We start from the raw sequence: 21,490 nt of genomic DNA, 5'->3' as shown, positions 1-21,490 counted from the left end.
ATATGTTGAGTTGGATCTTGGAGACGGCGTAAAGCTGGAAGGTGTGAAAACATTTTGGTACCTCGGAGACATGCTGAATGGAGAAGGTGGATCAGACTCGGCAACGGTTGCCAGAGTGAGATGTGCATGGAAGAAGTTTCGGGAACTGAGTGGCGTGCTGATGAGAAGGGGAGTGTCGTTGAAGCTGAAGGGAAAGATGTATGCTGCATGTGTGAGAAGTGTTATGATTTATGGGAGCAAGACATGGGTAATGAACGTAGAGCAGCAACGAAGGTTGGAAAGGGTGGAAATTCGAATGGTTCGATGGATGTGCGGAGTATCGTTGAGAGAGAGGAAGACAAATGATGAATTGCGAAAGATGATGGGAATAGAGCCTGTGATTGATGCTGTGAAGAGGAACAGGTTGAGATGGTTTGGTCATGTGTTGAGGAAGGATGAAAGTGACTGGTTGAGAAGAGTGATGGAAATGAATGCAGAAGGAAGTAGAGGACGGGGAAGACCGAGAAAGACTTGGCTAAAGATGGTGGAAGAAGAAATGCGGGCAAGGGGGTTAACAAGGAGAGATGCAGAAAATAGGGCAAAATGGAGAAGATTGTCATGGGACCGCAAGGCTAACCCCCGCTCTAGCAGGGAAAATGGCCTTTAAAATGCATGTTGTTGTTGTTGTTGTTGTTGTTGTTGCCCATGATGACGACAGGTTGCAACAGCAGCAACAACAGACGCAGCACGGTTTTGAGAGGCTCCACCAGGAACAGAAGCCTCAGTCATAACTCGCAAAGAAAGAACCAAAACCGAAAATTCGAAAAGAAAAAAAATGCAGAGGGAAAGAGAGGAAGAACAGAGACACAAAGAGGAAGATGATCAAAGGCAGAAAGAGGAGGTCGAGATGAGTCAAATAAAAGAAGAGAAGGTAACGGATCAGGAACCCAGAAAATATTTTGAGAAATTCAATGTGACCAAATAGAAAGAACAAGAAAGTATTGGTCAAGAGGAGGAAGAAGAAAGTGTTGTTGTAGAGAAGGAAAAATATATTGTTGTTGTAGAGGAAGAAGAATGTGTTGTTCTAGAGGAGGAAGAAGAAAGTATTGTTGTCGAGGGGGGACAAAATGTGCAAACGTATGAGGTTTGGAAAGAGAAGCAATTGCTGAAAGAAAAGGAAAGGTGCTTCTTCAAAAAACAAATGAAGAAGCAAAGGCAGGCAGTAACCAAAAGTTCTGGAATTGAACAGAGGCCCCACGGTGATGACAGGTTGCAACAGCCGCAACAACAGACACAGCACGGTTTTGAGAGGTTCCATCAGGAACAGAATCCTCAATGTAATATCTGGCGGCAGCATAAACAACAGAAACTGCATGGTGTTGATGTGTTCCTCCAGGAACAGAGGCCTCACCGTGACCAAGGTTCGCAACTGCAGCAGAAACAGCACAGTGTTAAGGATGAAATCCCTATGCTTGCCATTCAACAGGTAAGCACTCTTCAGTACTTTGGTGAAGTTGGTGTGAATATACTGGGTGCAAACCTCAGCCAACCCCAACATCAAGATGTTAAGTTTAAATTAATTTTGGTGCTTCATTTTTTTAATAGACGTTAATACTTCCTTTGAGGAAGAAGAATATCATTAATTGTAGAGATAATTGTAATCATAATTTTGCTTGATCATTGCCATGCAAGATAAATAACAAGAATTGCAACTCCCCTCAATTGGATGAAATCACCGAATTCACCTTTCCATCGATTACCTGTTCCATCATTGCATTTCAAACTAATGAAGAGTTATCAAACTGATGAAGATATCAATACATTAATCTTTCATATTTCTATTGTCTTTTTTCAAAGGCCCCTCAGAAGCGGTTCAGATTCCCTCCTCCACCCGAACACCTGAGGAAACCATCATATCTGTTGGAACGTAAGTTGCCAAGATTCTTGCCTGACATTACAAATTATTCCTAACTTTGCTTAAACTGTGTTCTTCACCTGCAATTAACTTGGGGTGACTTGAGCTGCTCTCCACCAAGCAGTTTATCATGGCTCGAGGGAGAAGGAGAGAGATGTAGATGGAAAAATATTCATTCCAGGATTTTGTTGAAAGGCATGATAATGATGGAAATTATGATGACAGTGCAATTGAGTGTTTTTGACTAACTTTTGCTGATGTGTGTGCAGAAGAAGAAGTCGTCATAATGGTGGCTGGACAAGAAAATCCGATGTACGTCAATCCCATGTGCAAGATCTCCAGGAATGCGCGAAGCTCGACTCACTGGGTTGGCCGATCCAAAGTTTTTTTTTGAATAAAAAACAGTCGACAGAACTACAGGTATACTATGCACACTCAAAGGACTTTATTTAATTATTTGCACACTTTTTGAGCCCAAGTTGTTCAATCTGTCACTTCGTTGTTCAAAATATCATGACGAGAACTTCACAATACTGAGTGAAGATATTTGTATAAATTCAAAGCAGGTGAGGTCTCCCCCTGATCCGTACAATCAATGTCAATCATATCTGTCACTCATGAAGGGAACTGCAGCTATTCAGTGTTCGCTGCAGCTACCGCAGTACATGACTTTATTACTGTACAAACACATTTGCACTCTAACATTATCTTTCATTTTTCCTCCTTCCCATTCCTTTAGCTGTTACACGAGCCTCGACTCTGTGTACAATATAATAATGACAAGATTTTAATGTTGTATGGTAAAATATCTCGTGGAGCTGACTTCAATCCATGCTGGGAGGAAACTGAATATCGACTCTTACCCCAAGAAAAATGGCGAAATAATGACAAGATTTTAATATTGTATGGTTTTAATTATATTTGTTTTGTCTACAATTATTTAATTATTAATTACAAAAAGAGAATAAAGGAAAAAAGAAGGGGGAAATGCGCTCCTGCCAATGACCCATCACCCCCCCTCATCCAAACCCCACCCCTGTATTATTGAATAAAAAACAAGAACCACCTTTGGAGGCCATTTTTCCCCGCAGAGCAGGGGTTGGCCTTTTTCCGGGCACCTTGGTCCCCTTTTTGAAGCAATGTTTTACAGCCGGATGCTCTTCCTGCCGCCAACCCTGTTTGTCACCTTTGTGCACACATAAGGAATCACCAGTGAACTGGTACTCAATTTGCCGACCTCGGAAGGATGACAGGCTGAGTCAACCACACCCTGGTGTTAAATTCAGCAATCGACCGGGATTCGAACCCAGGATCCTCGGATCCAAAGCCAGCACCCTAACCGCTAAGCCAACACCAGGCTCCCTGTATTATTGAATGTATTATTGAATGAATTATTGTGTTATTATTGTAATTGTTATTGTAATTATCTATTATTGTTGATATCTGTATGTATCCCCTGTATTATTGAATGAACTGTATTATTGTAATTATCGACAATATCCTGAATTAAATATGAATGAACTGTATTATTGTAATTATCGACAATATGCTGAATTAAATACACCCATTGTTGAGAACCGAGTTGTGTGAATTTTTTTATGTCGTCTCTCTTTCAAAGTACGATTAAAAATGCTCAATAACAACTGCCTTCCCTTCATTGAAGGTGCTGTATAATTGAATACCCTCCCCCTTAAGAAATTTCATAAATATTTTGTTATAGAACTCTGTTCCCTCATCAGTCCATAACTTATTTGGTTTTCTTTTACTTTTACTAACTATTCCACTGAAAGCTAACATAAGAGTATTACCCCTTTTGTTTTTCATAGGAGCAACCCAAGCATATCTACTCCTTCTTCCTCTTCTCCTGCAACTGCCTCACAATGAAAAGCGCGTCTGTCGTTCCTCTTCCTGGCATAAATCCAAATTGCATTTAGTCGATCTTCACTTTCTTCCTTATCCTCCTCTCCAACACCCTTTCCAATACCTTCATTCCATGCTCCAATAACTTTATCGCTCGGTACGAGCCACACTCCAGAGGGTCAGCTTTCCCCTTGTATAGAGGGACGAGGGTACGCAGTTCCCAATCCACTGGAATGCGGCCTTCTTTCACCACCAGATTACAGATCTCTGTCATTCTCTTCACACCCCAACTTCCTGCTGCCTTCAACATATCTCCCACAACTCCCGTCGGCCCTCCCGCTTTTCTACCCTTCATTGCTTTTATCGCTTCCTCAACTTCCTTCTCAGTTATCTTCTCTGCCGGTCCTAAAACTGGGTTACTCTCTATGTTGCCATCCCATTCATTCTCTGTATTCAACAGTATTTCCATATATCTTTTCCATCTTCCTTTAATTCCATCTGGGTCGACAACGATTTGTCCCACTTCATCCTTCAAGCAACTCACCCCCATCACATCACACCTCTCTATCGCTATCTGCTTTGCAATCCTGAATACCGCTTTCTGACCCTCTTCCGAATCCAAGCGTTCTCCGAACATTTTCCTACATGCCTCCTGCGCCTTTGCTACCTCTTTCTTTGCAGCCTTCCTGGCTGCCTTATAACTTTCATGCTCTGCTGTTTCTGCTCCCGTACCCTTCGCCTTCTGCCACTCCTTGAACTTCTTCCTCTTCTCGTCAATCCTCTTTCCAACTTCATCATCCCACCACCATGATTCCGAGTGCCTCAGTGGTCCTTTTGTCCATCCACATACCTGACCAACAGCTCCCAACAGACTATCTTTCATTGACATCCAACCATGTTCAAGCTCAACCACATCATCCTCGACCCGACTCAGCCTCTCTTTTAATGCCTCCCTTACTGTCACCTCTTTCAACCTCCACACCTTCATTCTCGGTTGATACTTCACCCGCCGAGCTCTCCTCGCCCCTTTCACCCTTTTGTCGCAGACAACCAAGTGGTGCTGTGAAACAGCCTCCTCCCCCGGGATCACCTTTGTGTCCCGGAGGTGCCCCCTATCTCGCCTATGCACCATCAGGTTGTCAACGGTTGTCGTCGACCCACCTGATGTGTATGTAACAAGCTTATTATCCTCTTTCTGGAACCGAGTATTACAAATCAACAAATCAGCTCCATCAGCAAACTCCAAAATCCTTTCACCTTCTCCATTTCTCACACCATATCCGTAACCCCCATGAACTCCATCAAAACCATCCATACTCCTTCCCACATGTCCATTTAGGTCTCCTCCTACCACAACAAGTTCCTCATCTTTCACCGTTTCCATCAGCTTCTCTATCGCACACCAGAACTTGTCCTTCTCTTCATCGCTTCGACCAACCTGCGGAGCATATCCCGAGATGACGTTCACCAAGAGCTTTCCAATCATCATTTTCACCATCATCAACCTATCACTCACTCTAGTCACACTCACCACACTGTCTACAAACTCCTCAGAAAACAGGACACCAACACCATTCACGCCCTCCGGGCACCCTTACCACACAAACTTGTATTTCTGTCCCTGCCTACCCTTCACCATTCTCACACCACTTCCCTTCCATCTCGTCTCTTGCACACAACATATGTCCACTCTTCTTCTGACCAATACTTCCACCACTTGTGATCTCCCTGTCATTGTCCCTACATTCCATGTCCCAAACCTCAGAAACCGATTTCCACTTCGGGCTGTACCCTGCCCATATGTAGTTGTAATTATAATTGTCACGGTTCTCATTTTGAGGCAATGTTTTTATGGCCGGATGCCCTTCCTGACGCCAACCCTCTTCGTCGTCTCTTACGACACGCAGGGATATGGTGTACCTATTCAAATCCAGGGTATACACTGTGAAACGTTTAAAACATGGAAATTATAGGGGGGGGGGGGAGGGTGGCGTCACCATCACGGCTGCGGTTTGAACATATTTAAATAATATTTAAACAAAACCATGAAAAACAATCTGGGAAAAGTTTCTAAGTGAGAACGTGAATTTGAGAAAGCAGGAGCAGAGGTGGATGAAAACGAGATATAGGGGGCGGGGCACAAGTTGAGACGAGGAGGAGAGCGAACAAGCACGTGTCCGGGAGGAGAGAAAGAATTAATATAGAATTTTTGTTTGTTTGTTTATTTGTTTGTTCTGTTTTCAAAACGCTGGACAAAGGTTAAGATGTTCGTGAGAGGTAGGGGGGAGAAAAGAAAATCAAAGAAACAGGCAAATACTATGAAGGAAAGAACCCATATTCACAAAACACTGACGGGGGGGAGGGAGCCCGGAGAGACCAGGCCGCACGAGGCGCGAACAAAAAAACGACTAATTACACACAAATTTGCAACAACTACCAAACCAAAACCAAATAGAAACACACAATAACACATACACAACAAAATACCCAGCGGAAATTTGACAAAGACACGAACGGGAAAACACTCAAACTTTGATGCCGTGGAGAGATCGAAGCAAACCTCGTCGCTCGAGGGACCGGAAGTCGGAAGTTGAGGAGGGGGAGTGGGGGAGAAATGGGAGGGAGAAGGGAGTGGGGGTATACAGGGGAGTGGGGTGGGTGTTAGGGCGGGGAAGAGATAGGGGAGGAGGAGGAACTGACGAGGGCGATTCTTTTGCTAGCTTTTCCCGTCACTTGGGGCGGGTATTCTTCCAAGTCTAATATATAAAGCTCATTCTAACCACTGACTGATATTAATGTTCGGTGCCTTCAGGATGACGTAGAAAGCTGATATTTTGCGTGCCGACGGACATAAAAGCCAATACACCGGGTAAAATACAGAACTGTCGGAATGAAATGGAAAACCAAATACTACATTGGAGTCATCAGAAGGAACCCAAATACAGTCACGTGAAAAAGTAAGTACACCCCATGTAAAGTTTTGACTTTTTCAACATATTTCAACATACAGCTATTTGATCTTCATTTCAACAATATTGATAGATAAAGGTGATATAATATAACAAATATCATGAACATTTCCATTTTGTAGTCCATTGATTTAAATCAACATAAATGCAAATTTCGCATGTGGAAAAAGTAAGTACACCCTTGGCTCTAATAGGTGGTGTTGCCCCCTTTGGCAGAAACAACCTCAAGTAGGCGTTTCTTATAACTGTCTACCAGTCTCTGACATCGACTGGGAGAAATTTTTGCCCACTCCTCCATGCAGAATGCTTTCAGCTGTGCGATGTTTGAGGGGTTTCTTGCATGCACAGCTCGTTTCAAATCCCCCCACAACATCTCGATGGGATTTAGATCCGGGCTTTGACTTGGCCATTCCAGAACCCTCCATTTCTTTCTTTTCAGCCATTCCTTGGTGGATTTACTGGTATGTTTAGGGTCATTGTCATGTTGCAAGGTCCACCTTCGGTTGAGCTTCAAATTTCCGACAGATGGCCTCACATTATCCTCAAGCACCCTCTGGTACAATGAAGAATTAATAGTGGATTCTATGATGGTGAGCTGCCCAGGCCCTGATGCAGCAAAGCTGCCCAAAACCAAAATATTTCCACCACCATGCTTTGGAGTTGGTATCAGTTTCTTGTGGTCAAATGCTGTCTTTGGTTTTTGCCAAACATGTCTTCTGGTACTGTGGCCAAATAGCTCTACCTTTGACTCATCTGTCCAGAGCACATTGTTCCAGAAGTGCTGGTCTTTGCCTAGGTGTTCATTGGCAATCTTTAGTCTTGCCCTGATGTTCTTTCTGGACAGCAAAGGTTTCCTTCTGGCACACCTCCCATGTAGATCAAATTTGTGCAGCCTCTTTCTAATGGTAGACTCGTGCACTTTGACATCAACAGTGGCAAGAGCTACCTGTAGGTCCCGTGATGACATTCTGGGGTTGTTAGAGACTTATTTCAGCATCTTGCGGTCTGCTCTCGGGCTGAACTTGCTGGGGCGGCCTGGCCTGAACAAGTTGGTAGTTGTTTGGAATCTTCTCCACTTGTAGATGATCTTCCGGACAGTCGAATGATTGATTTCAAATTGTTTGTAGATCTTTTTAAATCCCTTCCCAGACTCGTAGGCATCTATAACCTTCTTTCTGAAGGCCTCAGAGAGCTCTTTTGATCTAGGCATGGTGACGCCACAGACTTCAACAACAAAGAGCAAACCAAACTAAATGTCTGAGGTTTAAATAAGACAGGTTAGTAGGGAGATAATGGGGCTTCCAGGACACCCATGTATTTAGATGAGACTTTTCCCCAAACTGCCCATTTTTCCCCTTATTACCGCGACACCCCTTTCTCCTTTTACATGTAAGTGAATGGGGGAGTCCTTACTTAACCCCCAAGGACCACACGACATTCAAAATTCCTCATTGATCCTATGAATATTTGCTCATTTTCTAACTTTTTAAACAACTCCATTCTCTTATGGAACTCATCCCCATCTAGGATATTGATAAACTTTACATTAAGCACCTTTCTCTGTGCGTTTATAAAATGATATGTTTCACGGAGGGACCTGGTCTGTCCTCCTCCCGATCCACATACCATTTTAAAATTATAATATTTATTATCCGGTTGATAACCATCAAAGTTCTCACTCCACTCTAATATATTTTTCTTCCCGCCCTCCATTACCCCACTTAACAAATGAATACGTTTATCAGTCTTTAGGACCTTCTGACCAGTGATCCTCTCAACCTCTCGGATCTGGTATTTCTCACACTCATTATGTTTTCCATTTATATACCAAGGTTGATTACACCTCCACCCTTTAGTCTGGTTAATACTTGGTTCTATCATTTATTTATTTATAAAAAAGGCGGTGGTAGCCCTTAAAATCCCTAACCCCATTATCTTATCACTTATATATGGATGGTTGTTGTTTAATGGCTTATCAGTTTTGTTTTTTGTAATTCTTGTGAGTAAAATGAACCCAAGATTTCTTCCCCATTCATATCATATAATTTGTAAGTCCAAGGGACTGTATCCATTACATCAACAATTTTAAATAATTCATTAGTCCACCTCTTTGTAAAACCTTTCTCAAAATGGCTTTTCCATCTGTATATTCTTACAATATCACAAACTTTGAACTTGGGCTTTCTCAAATTAATCTCCTTTTCATATTCTAATTTTGTAAATGTTTCTGATGGTTTTGATTTTGTTGATGAATGAACTGTATTATTGTAATTATCTACAATATTCTGGATTAAATATACCCATTGTTGAGAACCGAGTTGTGTGAATTTTTAATATAGTTTCTCTTTCAAAGTGCGATTAAAACGCTCAATAACAACTGCCTTTCCTTCATTAAAGGTGCTGTATAATTTAATATCCTCCCCCTTAAGAAATTTCATAAATATTTTGTTATAGAACTCTGTTCCCTCGTCAGTCCATAACTTCTTTGGTTTTCTTTTACTTTTACTAAATATTCCACTGAAAGCTAACATAAGAGTATTACCCCTTTTGTTTTTCAAAGGAACATCCCAGGCAAATCTACTCCTCAAATCAATAACGGTTAAAGCATACCTGTATCCCTTATCATTATTTAGTTCGATTAAATCAGCAGACCATATGTGATCGGTGTATTTAGAATAAACTTTCCTTCTTTTAAACTTTATAATTATAGGTTTATGTAATTCATTAGCCAAAAGTTCCTCAGTCTTGATGACATCATTGGAGTTTAATAGTTTTTTGGGGAATAACCAAGACCAAGTTTCAATTTAGCACTTATCATTTTTTTCACAATAAACCGATCAACTTTCTCTCTCAACGTAGGATTTCGTATCAAAGACAAATTATACAACATTTCTCTGTCTGCTTCATGTTTTTCATCCAATATAGTGGTATTTCCATAAGCAATATCATGCTTCATACACACTTCATCAACCCTATTTATAGGTTTAGACCAAGGTTTAGGATTGTCAGCCTCATCTAATCTTTTATCCAAGTTTGTTCCTGGACCACAGAAAGAATACCCTGGAAGGTGTAATTCCCCTGGAATTCCAGTTGTTGTAAATTTACTTCCTGACAGAAACTTTTGTATGTCTCCTCCACTTTTAGGAGAGATGTATTGACACTTTTTAGAGCCACACACTTGACATATTCCTTTTTGATAAACTCTATTATTTTTAGCTTTAACATAAGAGATATTTTTAGATTTAGTTTTCTTTTTACATTTGAGACAATAACTCATATTTATTTATCAGAAAAATTCCAACAGAGTATCAAAACCTTTTTGGTTTTTAACATATACATTTCAATCTTATTTTTAAAACATAAAGAATCCTAAACAATGCCTTCACTCTCTCCTCCATTTATTTACAAATAAAACTAACTAAAGTCAATAACACCAACATCATCAACCACATAATCTTTTCCTTCTTCTTCTTCTTCACCACTTTCTCGTTTAAATCTCCTCGCTGAACTCATCTCAACCATTTTTAAAATCATTATCTTAGTAAGAGTCGTTAATTCTTTATTTTCCTCTTCAGTGCGTTGAGATTGATTTATTTGCTGTAATACACTCAATCTTTTACGAATCTCACTGATTTCCATCTTTTTATATTTTTCCTCCCTCTCTCTTTGCTCCCTTTCCTCCCTCTCCTCCTTCTCCTTTTTCTCTCTTTTCTCCCTTTCCTCCCCCTCTTCCTTCTCTCTTTTCTCCCTTTTCCCCTTCTCCTTTTTCTCCCTTTCCCCCTTCTCCTTTTTCTCCCTTTCCTCCTTCTCCTTTTTCTCCTTTTCCTCCTCCTTTTTCACCCTTTCCTCCTTCTCATTTTTCTCCCTTTCCTCCTTCTCCTTTTTCTCTCTTTCCTCCTTCTCTTCTTCAACTCCTTCCTCATCCCTTGCTACCCTTGAGTTTGAACCCCAAAGAATATTATACATATACTCATCTGGATTTTGAGATATTCTTGTATCAATAATTATTTTTCTCATAATAGGATACCAATAAGATTTGTTGACGATTTCTAAAAGAGTTTTATATTTCATAACTTTGAGAAGTTCATTTTTATTTAATATTTTAAACAAGTCTCTATTTGTGGGTTTAACAATATCAGTATAAGGCCAGTTTTTTATGACAAAATTCCCATGTATATGCTCCAAATCATAAGGTATGTAATACCGAGCACCCTTTTCTTGTAGGTATCCCTGAATACAAAAATTATAATTCTCTTGTAGTCTTTTTCCTGCCATTTATGTATCAGAAATATATGTGAGATTAATATTATGACAGGTAATACCACCCCATCTTCCCACTACCAAATCGGTTTGTATTCCTCGGCTTTCTATCCTTATCTCATTATCTTCCTTCTTTGTCATGCTAACCATCGCTATACTATCATATATTTTTCTTTTCTTAAAACCATGTATTTGTTGTTTACTAATTGTACTTCCACATAAATCCTTATCCTCGCCAAGCGGATAATATTCTTCTTTACGAGACCGATTCAAATCATGTAGGTCTTCTAAGTTTATTGAAAAATACCAATTATACCCTAAATCAGGCATATCATACCCCCATTTATTAATTCGCATATTAACTATATGTCCTTCTTTATAAAATTCAATTGTAAGCAGGTAGTTAAATTCAATGAGGAAGGGTGTATGGTCAGTATAACCAGGTGTTGTGGTTGTAAATTTTACTTGTTTAACAAAACGTGCTGTTTTCTTTAAAATATATATATTGTGATAAATCACTAAATCTAATTAAGTCATTCGCATCTGTAGGGTTTGGATAATTGATTAATTTATAAGTATTCTTCATATTAATATTTTTACTTACACTATATTTTTGTCGTTCAGCCTGTGCCTTTGTATAATAATTTGATAAATCAATATCCTGAGAGGATTTTCCAAAGATAGAACCATCTTTTCCAACATGTCATTTATATTAGATTAAAAATGATATCATAAAAATTTTCATTATTGTTGAGTTGAAATAATACATATAAACATAATTGACCACAACATTTAGAATTAATTTCTTGAACTTGAAATGTTTGATAAACACCATTCTGTAAGAATTGTATTACTTCAACAGGTGGTGGCATACCATAACTATCAAAATAATATTTATCCTGACTATTATGAATACAAACCCAATGAGAACCATTCTGTGTGTCTAAATTCATAATAATATTCTTCGTATTCTTATTTATATGTATTAATTCATCTCTCATACAAATAACCACATTATCAATTTTCAGTGTTTTACAATACTTAGCTTGTTCTATATTTGACGTTGTATTCTTTCCAAATTGTTTAAACCATTTATCCATTTATTTATGAGAAAGATACAATCCATTACCCCGTTTAGTTAGTTTAACACCCGCTTGAGCGATAGAGGAGAACATATCTCCAACCAACAATCTAGCTTTATCAGGTAGACTTTCAAGTTTTTGAGCAAAATCTACAATTACACCACTTCCACTAATTTGTTTCTCCAACTCCTTGTTATGTCTTTCCAATTCTTTTTGAGCTTTTAGTTGTGCCTTCCTTTCGTTAGCAGTTTTTACCGCTGCTGAAATACCACCAGTCAATGCTCCCGCCACACTTAAACCAGCAAATAAAGGAATTAGAAACGGGAGAAATCCTCCTCTTGACTCGTCTGTTGAATATTTCTTTAACATAGGTTTCGTCATTTTAATTTTAAGTGAACCAGTATCATTTAGTGTTTTTACTTGTGTGTGTGTGAGTAAAACATCAATTCTTACAGCTCCTTTTCTTTGAATTGTATTAACATTAATAATACAAGGCTTTTGATTTTGAATACAAGATGTTAATTTATTAAGATTGATTTGATTAACATATACCCCTACCATTTATTTATGAGAAAAAACATATGTGATATTAATCATAACACCATTATCTGTATTAATCTGTAATTCTGTTTCTTCCAAAAGCAAACAATAAGCATTAACTTCTTCATTCTCTCCTCTTTCAATGTATAGAGAAGTATCCACTCTATTAGACTTTATAGTTTCCTTTTGAGAACTCAGGTCAATTGCGTAGATTGTATAAAGTTTTTGAAACGCAACCATATCCAAAATAGGATCATTATTACCGTTGCTTTCACACACCTTTTGGTAAGACTTGTAGGCTTCCGCATAATCATTTTTTTCCCAATCAATTTCCAATCTATCTCGCGGATAAAATGTGCCATCAAGAGAAACCCGAGGTTGTTTCACCTTAGCATTATCACTCAGCGCATTATTAACGCACAGGTTGTAAACCTGGTGCGTTATAGCGTTTGCCTGGGAATTTCGGGCGCTCAAAAGTGAAGCTAGTTTCTGTCACCCATTTCTGTCGCTCATTTCTGTCGCTCATTTCTGTCGCTCAGATGTGTAAACATGACGTCATCAAATCTATATTTATAGGATAGGTTATAGGAGATATATATGTTATAGGATAGGAATATAGGACCCAAATGACCCAGAGGACCCAAATGACCCAGAGGACCCAAATGACCCAGAGGACCCAAATGACCCAGAGGACCCAAATGACCCAGAGGACCCAAATGACCCAGAGGACCCAAATGACCCAGAGGACCCAAATGACCCAGAGGACCCAAATGACCCAGAGGACCCAAATGACCCAGAGGACCCAAATGACCCAGAGGACCCAAATGACCCAGAGGACCCAAATGACCCAGAGGACCCAAATGACCCAGGGGACCCAAATGACCCAGAGGACCCAAATGACCCAGAGGACCCAAATGACCCAGAGGACCCAAATGACCCAGAGGACCCAAATGACCCAGAGGACCCAAATGACCCAGAGGACCCAAATGACCCAGAGGACCCAGAGGACCCAAATGACCCAGAGGACCCAAATGACCCAGAGGACCCAAATGACCCAGAGGACCCAAATGACCCAGAGGACCCAGAGGACCCAAATGACCCAGAGGACCCAGAGGACCCAGAGGACCCAAATGACCCAGAGGACCCAAATGACCCAGAGGACCCAAATGACCCAGAGGACCCAAATGACCCAGAGGACCCAAATGACCCAAATGACCCAGAGGACCCAAATGACCCAGAGGACCCAAATGACCCAGAGGACCCAAATGACCCAGAGGACCCAAATGACCCAGAGGACCCAAATGACCCAGAGGACCCAAATGACCCAAATGACCCAGAGGACCCAAATGACCCAGAGGACCCAGAGGACCCAAATGACCCAAATGACCCAAATGACCCAAATGACCCAAATGACCCAGATGACCCAAATGACCCAGAGGACCCAAATGACCCAGAGGACCCAAATGACCCAGAGGACCCAAATGACCCAGAGGACCCAAATGACCCAGAGGACCCAAATGACCCAGAGGACCCAAATGACCCAAATGACCCAGAGGACCCAAATGACCCAGAGGACCCAAATGACCCAGAGGACCCAAATGACCCAGAGGACCCAAATGACCCAGAGGACCCAAATTCTATGTATGTTTCTATGATGATGTATGTTTTGGTGAAAGTACATAATGTGAATACTAGTAGCAATTTTACAAAAACCATGGCATAATTTCAAATCTTGACCCGAGATGATAATTATGCTACATCATAATTTCCATGTGCCAACCTGGGCGGAATCCAAGTGGATTCACTTGACTTGTTCTTATTAGTACCGTCCTCTCCATCTGGTTTTTTTTAAATGACCCAGAGGTATCGTGGCTTTCCTTGAAGAACACCCAAATTCCAAGTGTAGGTAGTGTGTTCCAGTTTAACGTGTTGACATCTTCTTTTAAGGTATGATACATTTAGCGGTTTCTTTGAGTTAAGTCTTCTATTTAACATCTCTTCCGTTTTAAGATTAGGAGTATATTCACTGATATACCAACACAAATCATTAATAACAAATTTATTATTTTCTCCAAAAGCATTTTCAACCCCAAAAAGCAATCTATTTACATTATCATTCCTTTGTAGTTGAAATCTAATTTTAAGCCCATACAAAACTTTATCATAATCACAAAATCCAAATATACCTTTCAGAGGTACTGCTACAGTAAAACTATTCTCTGCTTTTGCGTCATCATTATACATTGACTTCCTTTGACTATAACCAGGGTCTGCGTTTGTACCCGTTGACATATCAGGAATAAAACCTTCAACAGCTCCCTTACCCATTCTATCACTACACGAATATAGTGTAAATTTCATCATTTCAGATGTAGCAGAGACATAATCAACCGCTTCAACCTCTTGTGTTCCAATATACAGGCGAACACTATCAAACATTTTCCAGAAGAAATCATTTACAAGTGTAGCATTAGTGTTATTCGCAGCCTTAGTGAATTTAAATTTACACAGCAAGAAACTATCAGCGAGATTCAAGTAAGTTTGTTGATTATTTATTTCAAAACTTTTTGTTCCATTTGAATTCCAGTCTGTTCCTGTTGTAGCATTTACCTTAAAATAGTCTTCCTTTTTCGTGGAGTTTGAAATTATAATTGTATCATCCAAATCATAGATACTATCAATCGCTTCCATACTTGTATTTATAGAGCATTAAAATTGTTGAAACCCTGACCCAAGTATTTTAATGATTTTTTGTCGTTCTTGTGAAGATAGTTGAGTTTTACTTTTTTTATTTCTTTGATTGCTTGTAATTTATGAGACTCCTTTTGAGCATCTTTTATACTCTTTATAGCACCCGCTACATTTCCCACAGCAGAAGCAGTTGAACCAATTAGGTCTTTATGTTTAAGAATGGTTGAACCAATACCCATAAGAGTATCAATTATCCCATCTCCTTTATTTCTAAATTGATGTCCCACACCCCGTTGTCTCTTTGGTTTATAGTATCCTCTACCCACATACCTTGTATGGTATGGTGAAAGGAACATCCCATCCCCTGTAATTATTTTATATTTTCCCAACTCGTGTTTTCTCACAATAACCATTATTTATTTTTTGAAAAACTTCACGCAGGTGAATTCTGATGGATATAATTTCTTCATTAAAGGAGATCATACGATTATCTTGATCGGTTATCCTAAAATTTACTCTGTATATAGTTTTTCCTGACACAGGTAAATAGACAAGATTTTTTGGTTCCATATTAAATTTATAACCAATCGGGGTTGAGTATGCGCTGAATGAAAATATTGTATTTGTTCTTATTCCATCGTTATAAGCACCATCGATCAAATCACAATGAATTAATACTGAATTTATACCGGAGGATATTTGAATGACATTATCACTGTAAGACGTCCCGTTAGTTTCAATCTTTTTTGAAGAGAAACCCAATAGCTCTCTGAACGAATTTTCAATCGTGAAATCAACTTTATAATTATTTTTAAGTTTAATCGTTGATTTTGAAGTGTGTTTTTGAATATCTATTACAATATTTTTTGGTTCATCACCTTTTTCTTTCATAAGGCGAGAGACTTCTGAAGATATTTGAGAAATCTCGTAAGCTCCGGGTGAAACGGTTATCGTTTTATATCCACTTCCTGGATTATAACTAAACTTGTTGTTTTTCTCTGTGATATTAAAAAGGGTATTGTAAGTCTCCATTGACAACAAAGAAGCCTCATATGAGGTAAGGGGGTCAAGTTGTAGTGGGTAAGGGAATGATGCTGTGTAATCACTCGTTGTGAAATTAAAACTAAGAATTGTGCTTCTCATCTTATTTAATATCTAATCAAATATCTTTGTATTGACATTTATTAATTATTTTCATATTCATCAACTGATCTAAAATGGCGGATGCTTCATTAAAACAATTGTTGTTTCCAGCCTTGTTACTACCTAACAACAATAATAACCTATTAACTAATTGTGATGGGTCATTTGGAAGAAAGCTAACACCCGAACCAAGCTTATTTAAAGCATGAATAATATGTTTCTCCTTCTCAATCTTCTTACTTTTACCGGCAACAGAAACTCCATAATCAAGTGAATTTAGTAAATCAATATATACCCTATCTTCCACATTTTCCATATCAAGTGGTTCATCAAAATATTTTGAACCGCTGAATCCGGAGTTTGTTAGAAGAAACATTAATCTTGGAGTTAATTCAACATTTGGTTGAGCAGAACTTAAGAACACCAATTTATCATTAAATATCAATAACTTTTCTTTCACAAGATGGAACTGTGCTGGTTCTTCTTTTGGAATGAGACCTGCTCTGGTTTTTGAACCCACCGAATATTCATTGTTTTGAAGAGCTTCCACAACATAATTAGGTGGTCGATTTACCTCCTCAAGTTTCCGAAATAATCCTTCATCATCATATTCTAATTCTCCAAGTTCTTGCGCCGTCATTTGACTAAAATCTTTGAGCATTTGAAGTTTTTTTGGAGTAAATTCTACTGTGGGAACTGTAGGTGAGTGTTGAGTTTTCAAAAGTGGTTTAAAAATTTTCTCTTGTTTTCTTTCAAAGGCTTCTTCACCAGTTAGTTTCTGTCTCCGTTTCTTCTTTATCTCTTCCTGTTGCTTTACAACTTTTGAAACCAACTCTTGATGTTCTTTAAACTTTCTTGCTCTTTCTTCGGTATTCATTTAGTATTGAAAAATATCATTTAATGAATTGTAAAGGTCAATGGGAAAATTTTTCCTTTTCTTCATCATTATAGTAAATGTGTTGAAATAAATCCTTTTCTTTAAATATTTCATCAAATTCTTTATTGGTATTAATACGAGTTGTTATTTCTTCTTCACTAATACTTGTATCTCTGCTTTTCATACGTTTGCGTTGAGTCTCCTCATCGATATCAAAACCGAATGATAAAATCTTAACTCCATCACCACACAATTGTTTAATAATTTGTCTCATTCCTTCAGGATTAGTTTCTAAAATCCCAAGACCGTTAGATTTTAGTTTATTTAACTCACTCTTACAATGTGAATATCTTGTAGAACCAAGAGAGACCTCCTCAAATATTTGACCTTCGTTCCTCAATCGCATATGTTCCTCCATTGAAATGTAGTAATAATCTTCACCTTCTACTTCTCCAGGTCGCATGGTTCTAGTTGTTGTAGATACAATACAAATCATCAACCACATAATCGGCCGGCCGACAAACGGGATGTTTTAAAAAAAAACTTACACTCTTTTCATTTTTACTATTCAAGAGTTTAGATTTATGAAAGTTCTTTCCAGAAGCAGATTTACCCACAAGGTTAATAATAATTGTTGTCATTTATATATGTAATTATGTTTAAAATAAAAATACATCCTTTAATATCTCATCTTGTTTCACAACAATATATTTATATTTTCCAATCGTGTGTTTCATATAATTTTCAAATTCTTTTTTACTACATAACGTAGAGCAATTATCTCTCCAAAAATTATTTACATCTATTGAATTTAACTTAAATAAAATAAAAGTATTGGCATTGTTTCTTATTGAGCGTCGAGGGAGTTGAAAATATGACTGACTAAGATAAATACAATTACAAGAAGAATGTCTCCCTCTTGTATAGTAGCTATCCATTACTGTTTGGTTTCTCTCATTAACACAATCATCAAAGATAACGAGGTTCTTTTTTGATTTATCTAAATCTTGAAGTGAAGGTATATCATCCGTATTATCACTGAGAATACAAGTTATGGGTTTTGGTTTCGATTTTGATTTCTGTGTATCACAAAATAATTGTATTATATCTTCAATATTATAATCATTTAGTTTGTTTTGAAGTTTAAATAAACCGATAATGTCTTCCTTTTTAAGACCTGCATTAAAACCCTGTGAGAGTAGTTGATACTCGGGTTGAAAACTAGACTTTGTAAAAATTATTAAATTATCATAATCTAAAAAATTAGGACCAAGGAGCATCTTTAAAAGTAAACAGGTTTTTCCACATCCGCTTGAACCAACTATTAGACATCTCAATGAATTTGGAATGTTTTTATGGTTATTAAATTTTATCTTATTTTCCCAAATGGGTAAAAAATCATTCATTTATATATTTGAAAAACAAGTCATCTAACTTTTTTTGAGCTATTTTAGAAACTCTATATTTTATCCTGAGTTCGGGTTTAATTTCAAAATAATTCATTATTTTATTTATATAGTATCTTGTATTAACATTTCCATTAAAATTATTTTGAATAATAAATATCATTAAACCCTTATACATTTCCTCAATCTATCTATAATTCCAGTAATCTCTGTGTGTGTGTTTGTCTGTGTGTATGTCTGTGTGTCTGTGACCGCTGTTTCTCGACAACCACGGGTCCGATATACTTTAACCTTGCCAGGTATATTGCTGGGGACCTGAGGATGTGCCTTTTCAAGGTTTCATATTAATCGGAGAAGTAGTTACCGAGCTATGTCCAAAAAACGATTCAACCAATCAGAGCAGCGAGCTATCACGTGTGCCGAACGTGGCGAACAGACTCTGCCTCGGACGGCACATTTGAGAGCGTATTCATTTATTTCACGTTGGCAAACTATGTTGGCGCTATGTTGGCGTTAAACTATGTTTTAAAACTAATTAAAACTAATTTGCGATTCATCGTAACTGCGATATGCGACCTTCCGGACAGTCAAATGAGGACGTCACTTCCGGACTTACGGATAGTCATAGTGACGACGTACTGATGCTGAACGTGGCGAGCAGATGCTGTAAGGTACGATCGATTGTAGTACACGTTTATAATAACTCTGCCGATACAGGCCCGATTAACTGCAGCGCCATCCGAGCTGCGGCGTCGGGACGATACATTCATTGTACGGTCACATCACGCACTTACGGGCATGCCCATGGGCCCATGGGCACGCCCATGGAAGACTTTTTTTTTTTTTTTTTGGCAAGGAACGGGCACCCACGGGCACGGGCACGTCCTAGTTTCCTCAATACAAATAGTCTCTTCCCTTGAAAGAAATGGTGTATTATCATCACAATACTTAACATTCATCTCTCTTATTAATCTTGTAAAGTAATTCATTTTTGGTTCTAATTTAAAAGAGTTATATATATATATTTTTTTATTTATTATCATTAATTAAAATTAAATCACAGAAAATACATTGTTTATATGAACCCTCATTATTAAGCCCTATTCTATCACAAGCCGGACATTTCTCTAATTTATCATATGGAGAGTCTGGAAATTCTAAATATCCTTCTATCATATTTATATAGTAAATTTTTACTTAAACTAAACGCAAGTTTATTAGCTAATAAATACAATGTGTCAAAGCACAAAAGACAAATTTCAATCAATCTCTACCTCAGTGGAAGATATAGAAAAATATGTCAAAGATGTTAAATTAAACAAAGATAAATATGGAAATTTTTGGGTAAAACCAGTTATGGAAAATAACATGAGTCCCTCTATTTCATTTAAAGGAAGAGCCTATCCTGTAAAGTCATCACTCAAGGTAAGTCTTACAAAAGTATCTCCACTTCTACTGGCTATTCTGACAAGACTAGAATCTAAAATTGATCCTGAGGCTTTAAAGATGTATGATAAGACCATCGACAATTCTTGTGGAGACATTTGTATATACCTTAATAAACCCAAAGGTATTGAAATAAATAAAGATGTAAATATTTCTGGGACTTTGTCTCTCAGAACACTTATTATTCATGATTATTTGAAAATTACATTCAATTTGAGTCATGTTGTAGTTGATTCTGTAATTGAAAGAAAGTGTATTGATATAAATGGAAATTGTGTTCCTTACTAATTAAATGAGTAGTTATTCCGAAGAAGACTTTTTCAGTGATTCTGAATTTGATACTGAGAGCCTCGGATCAGAAGAAAGCTTTAGTATCTGTTCAGATGATAGTTATGAGAGTAGTTTTATTGATGATTCCGATTACTATATAGAGTTTAGTGATGGAGAAATATGAAGTTTTTTCACTGTATAAATAGCATGAATTCTGGTTATTGTTCCGCCTGTGATAAACAGTACAATCGATATGATGCTCATATCAGGACCATTAAACATGCTATCAATACATCTGATAAGAGTAAAAATATGATAAGATGTGAACCTTGTAATAAGCTAATTAGAGTACTTGATAAAAGGAGACATAAACAAACAAAGCACCATTTAGATAATGTTCTTAATGGTTATAAAGAAGAAGAGATGGAACATTGTGATCTTTGTGATAAGGATATGAAGAAGACTAGTTATAGATATCACATCCTAACCAAGAATCATATGAATAAGTTGCCCCAAATTTAATTGAGTTTCCTGACTCTTGTTTTCAATTTTTTCATGTTTTATTTTAAGTAAAAGATAAATAGTAAATAGTGAAGTTTTTTTACTATATAAATATGATGAATTCTACTTACTGTGAGAGTTGTGAGCAGAACTACAAACATATCAATAAACATTATAAAACACAAAAACATTTAAAGAGTATAGATTAATAAGTATTGTAAGATTTGTAAGACATGGGTTCTGAGAAGTGGGTATGATCAACACTTAGATACTCAAAAACATTTGAAGAATCTCAAACCAAAGCTTCTTCCAAAGGTCTATTGTGAGCGCTGTCAACACTACATCCTCAAGAAGGATTGGAAGCGTCATGAGAAGACAAAGAAACACCAAGTTCCATATTATGAGATTGAAAATTTAGATGGTGCTTTCAAAGGAAATATTAAAATTAGATTGTTCCGTTTCAAAGATCCAGTCTCCCGTTCTCTGGGAGCTGCTGTTGATCTTACAAAGGAAGGAATAGATGATCAGATTGATGAGACTATATCTGAAAT

The 21,490-nt window shown here is 37.8% G+C and overlaps 2 protein-coding genes across 3 annotated transcripts in view; one reads left to right on the top strand and one right to left on the bottom strand.

Moving 5' to 3' along the window:
- LOC137423409 (uncharacterized) overlaps positions 1 to 21,490 on the bottom strand; it is a 42,121-nt gene that overhangs the window by 11,093 nt on the left and 9,538 nt on the right. The window lies entirely within an intron of this gene.
- On the top strand, positions 516 to 3,400 carry LOC144891136 (uncharacterized). The gene is made up of 4 exons (XM_078773512.1): positions 516 to 1,465; positions 1,837 to 1,906; positions 2,164 to 2,314; positions 2,634 to 3,400. The coding sequence occupies exons 1-3, from the start codon at positions 1,181 to 1,183 to the stop codon at positions 2,286 to 2,288; spliced, it is 480 nt and encodes a 159-aa protein (XP_078629638.1). The 5' UTR covers positions 516 to 1,180; the 3' UTR covers positions 2,289 to 2,314; positions 2,634 to 3,400.

This window comes from Myxine glutinosa, chromosome 3 (genome assembly GCF_964187855.1).
Source record: "Myxine glutinosa chromosome 3, kmMyxGlut1.1, whole genome shotgun sequence".
Classification (NCBI taxonomy): Eukaryota; Metazoa; Chordata; class Myxini; order Myxiniformes; family Myxinidae; genus Myxine; species Myxine glutinosa.
The sequence above is the reverse complement of the archived record's forward strand: the minus strand, read 5'-3'. Positions and strand labels throughout refer to the sequence as shown.

What these genes read in the sequence shown, in the direction of transcription:
- LOC144891136 (XM_078773512.1), top strand. Translation starts at nt 1,181, where the DNA reads ATGAAGAAGCAAAGGCAGGCAGTAACCAAAAGTTCTGGAATTGAACAG. An exon ending in CTATGCTTGCCATTCAACAG is followed by an intron (nt 1,466 to 1,836) that starts GTAAGCACTCTT and finishes CTTTTTTCAAAG; the next exon opens with GCCCCTCAGAAGCGGTTCAG. An exon ending in ACCATCATATCTGTTGGAAC is followed by an intron (nt 1,907 to 2,163) that starts GTAAGTTGCCAA and finishes ATGTGTGTGCAG; the next exon opens with AAGAAGAAGTCGTCATAATG.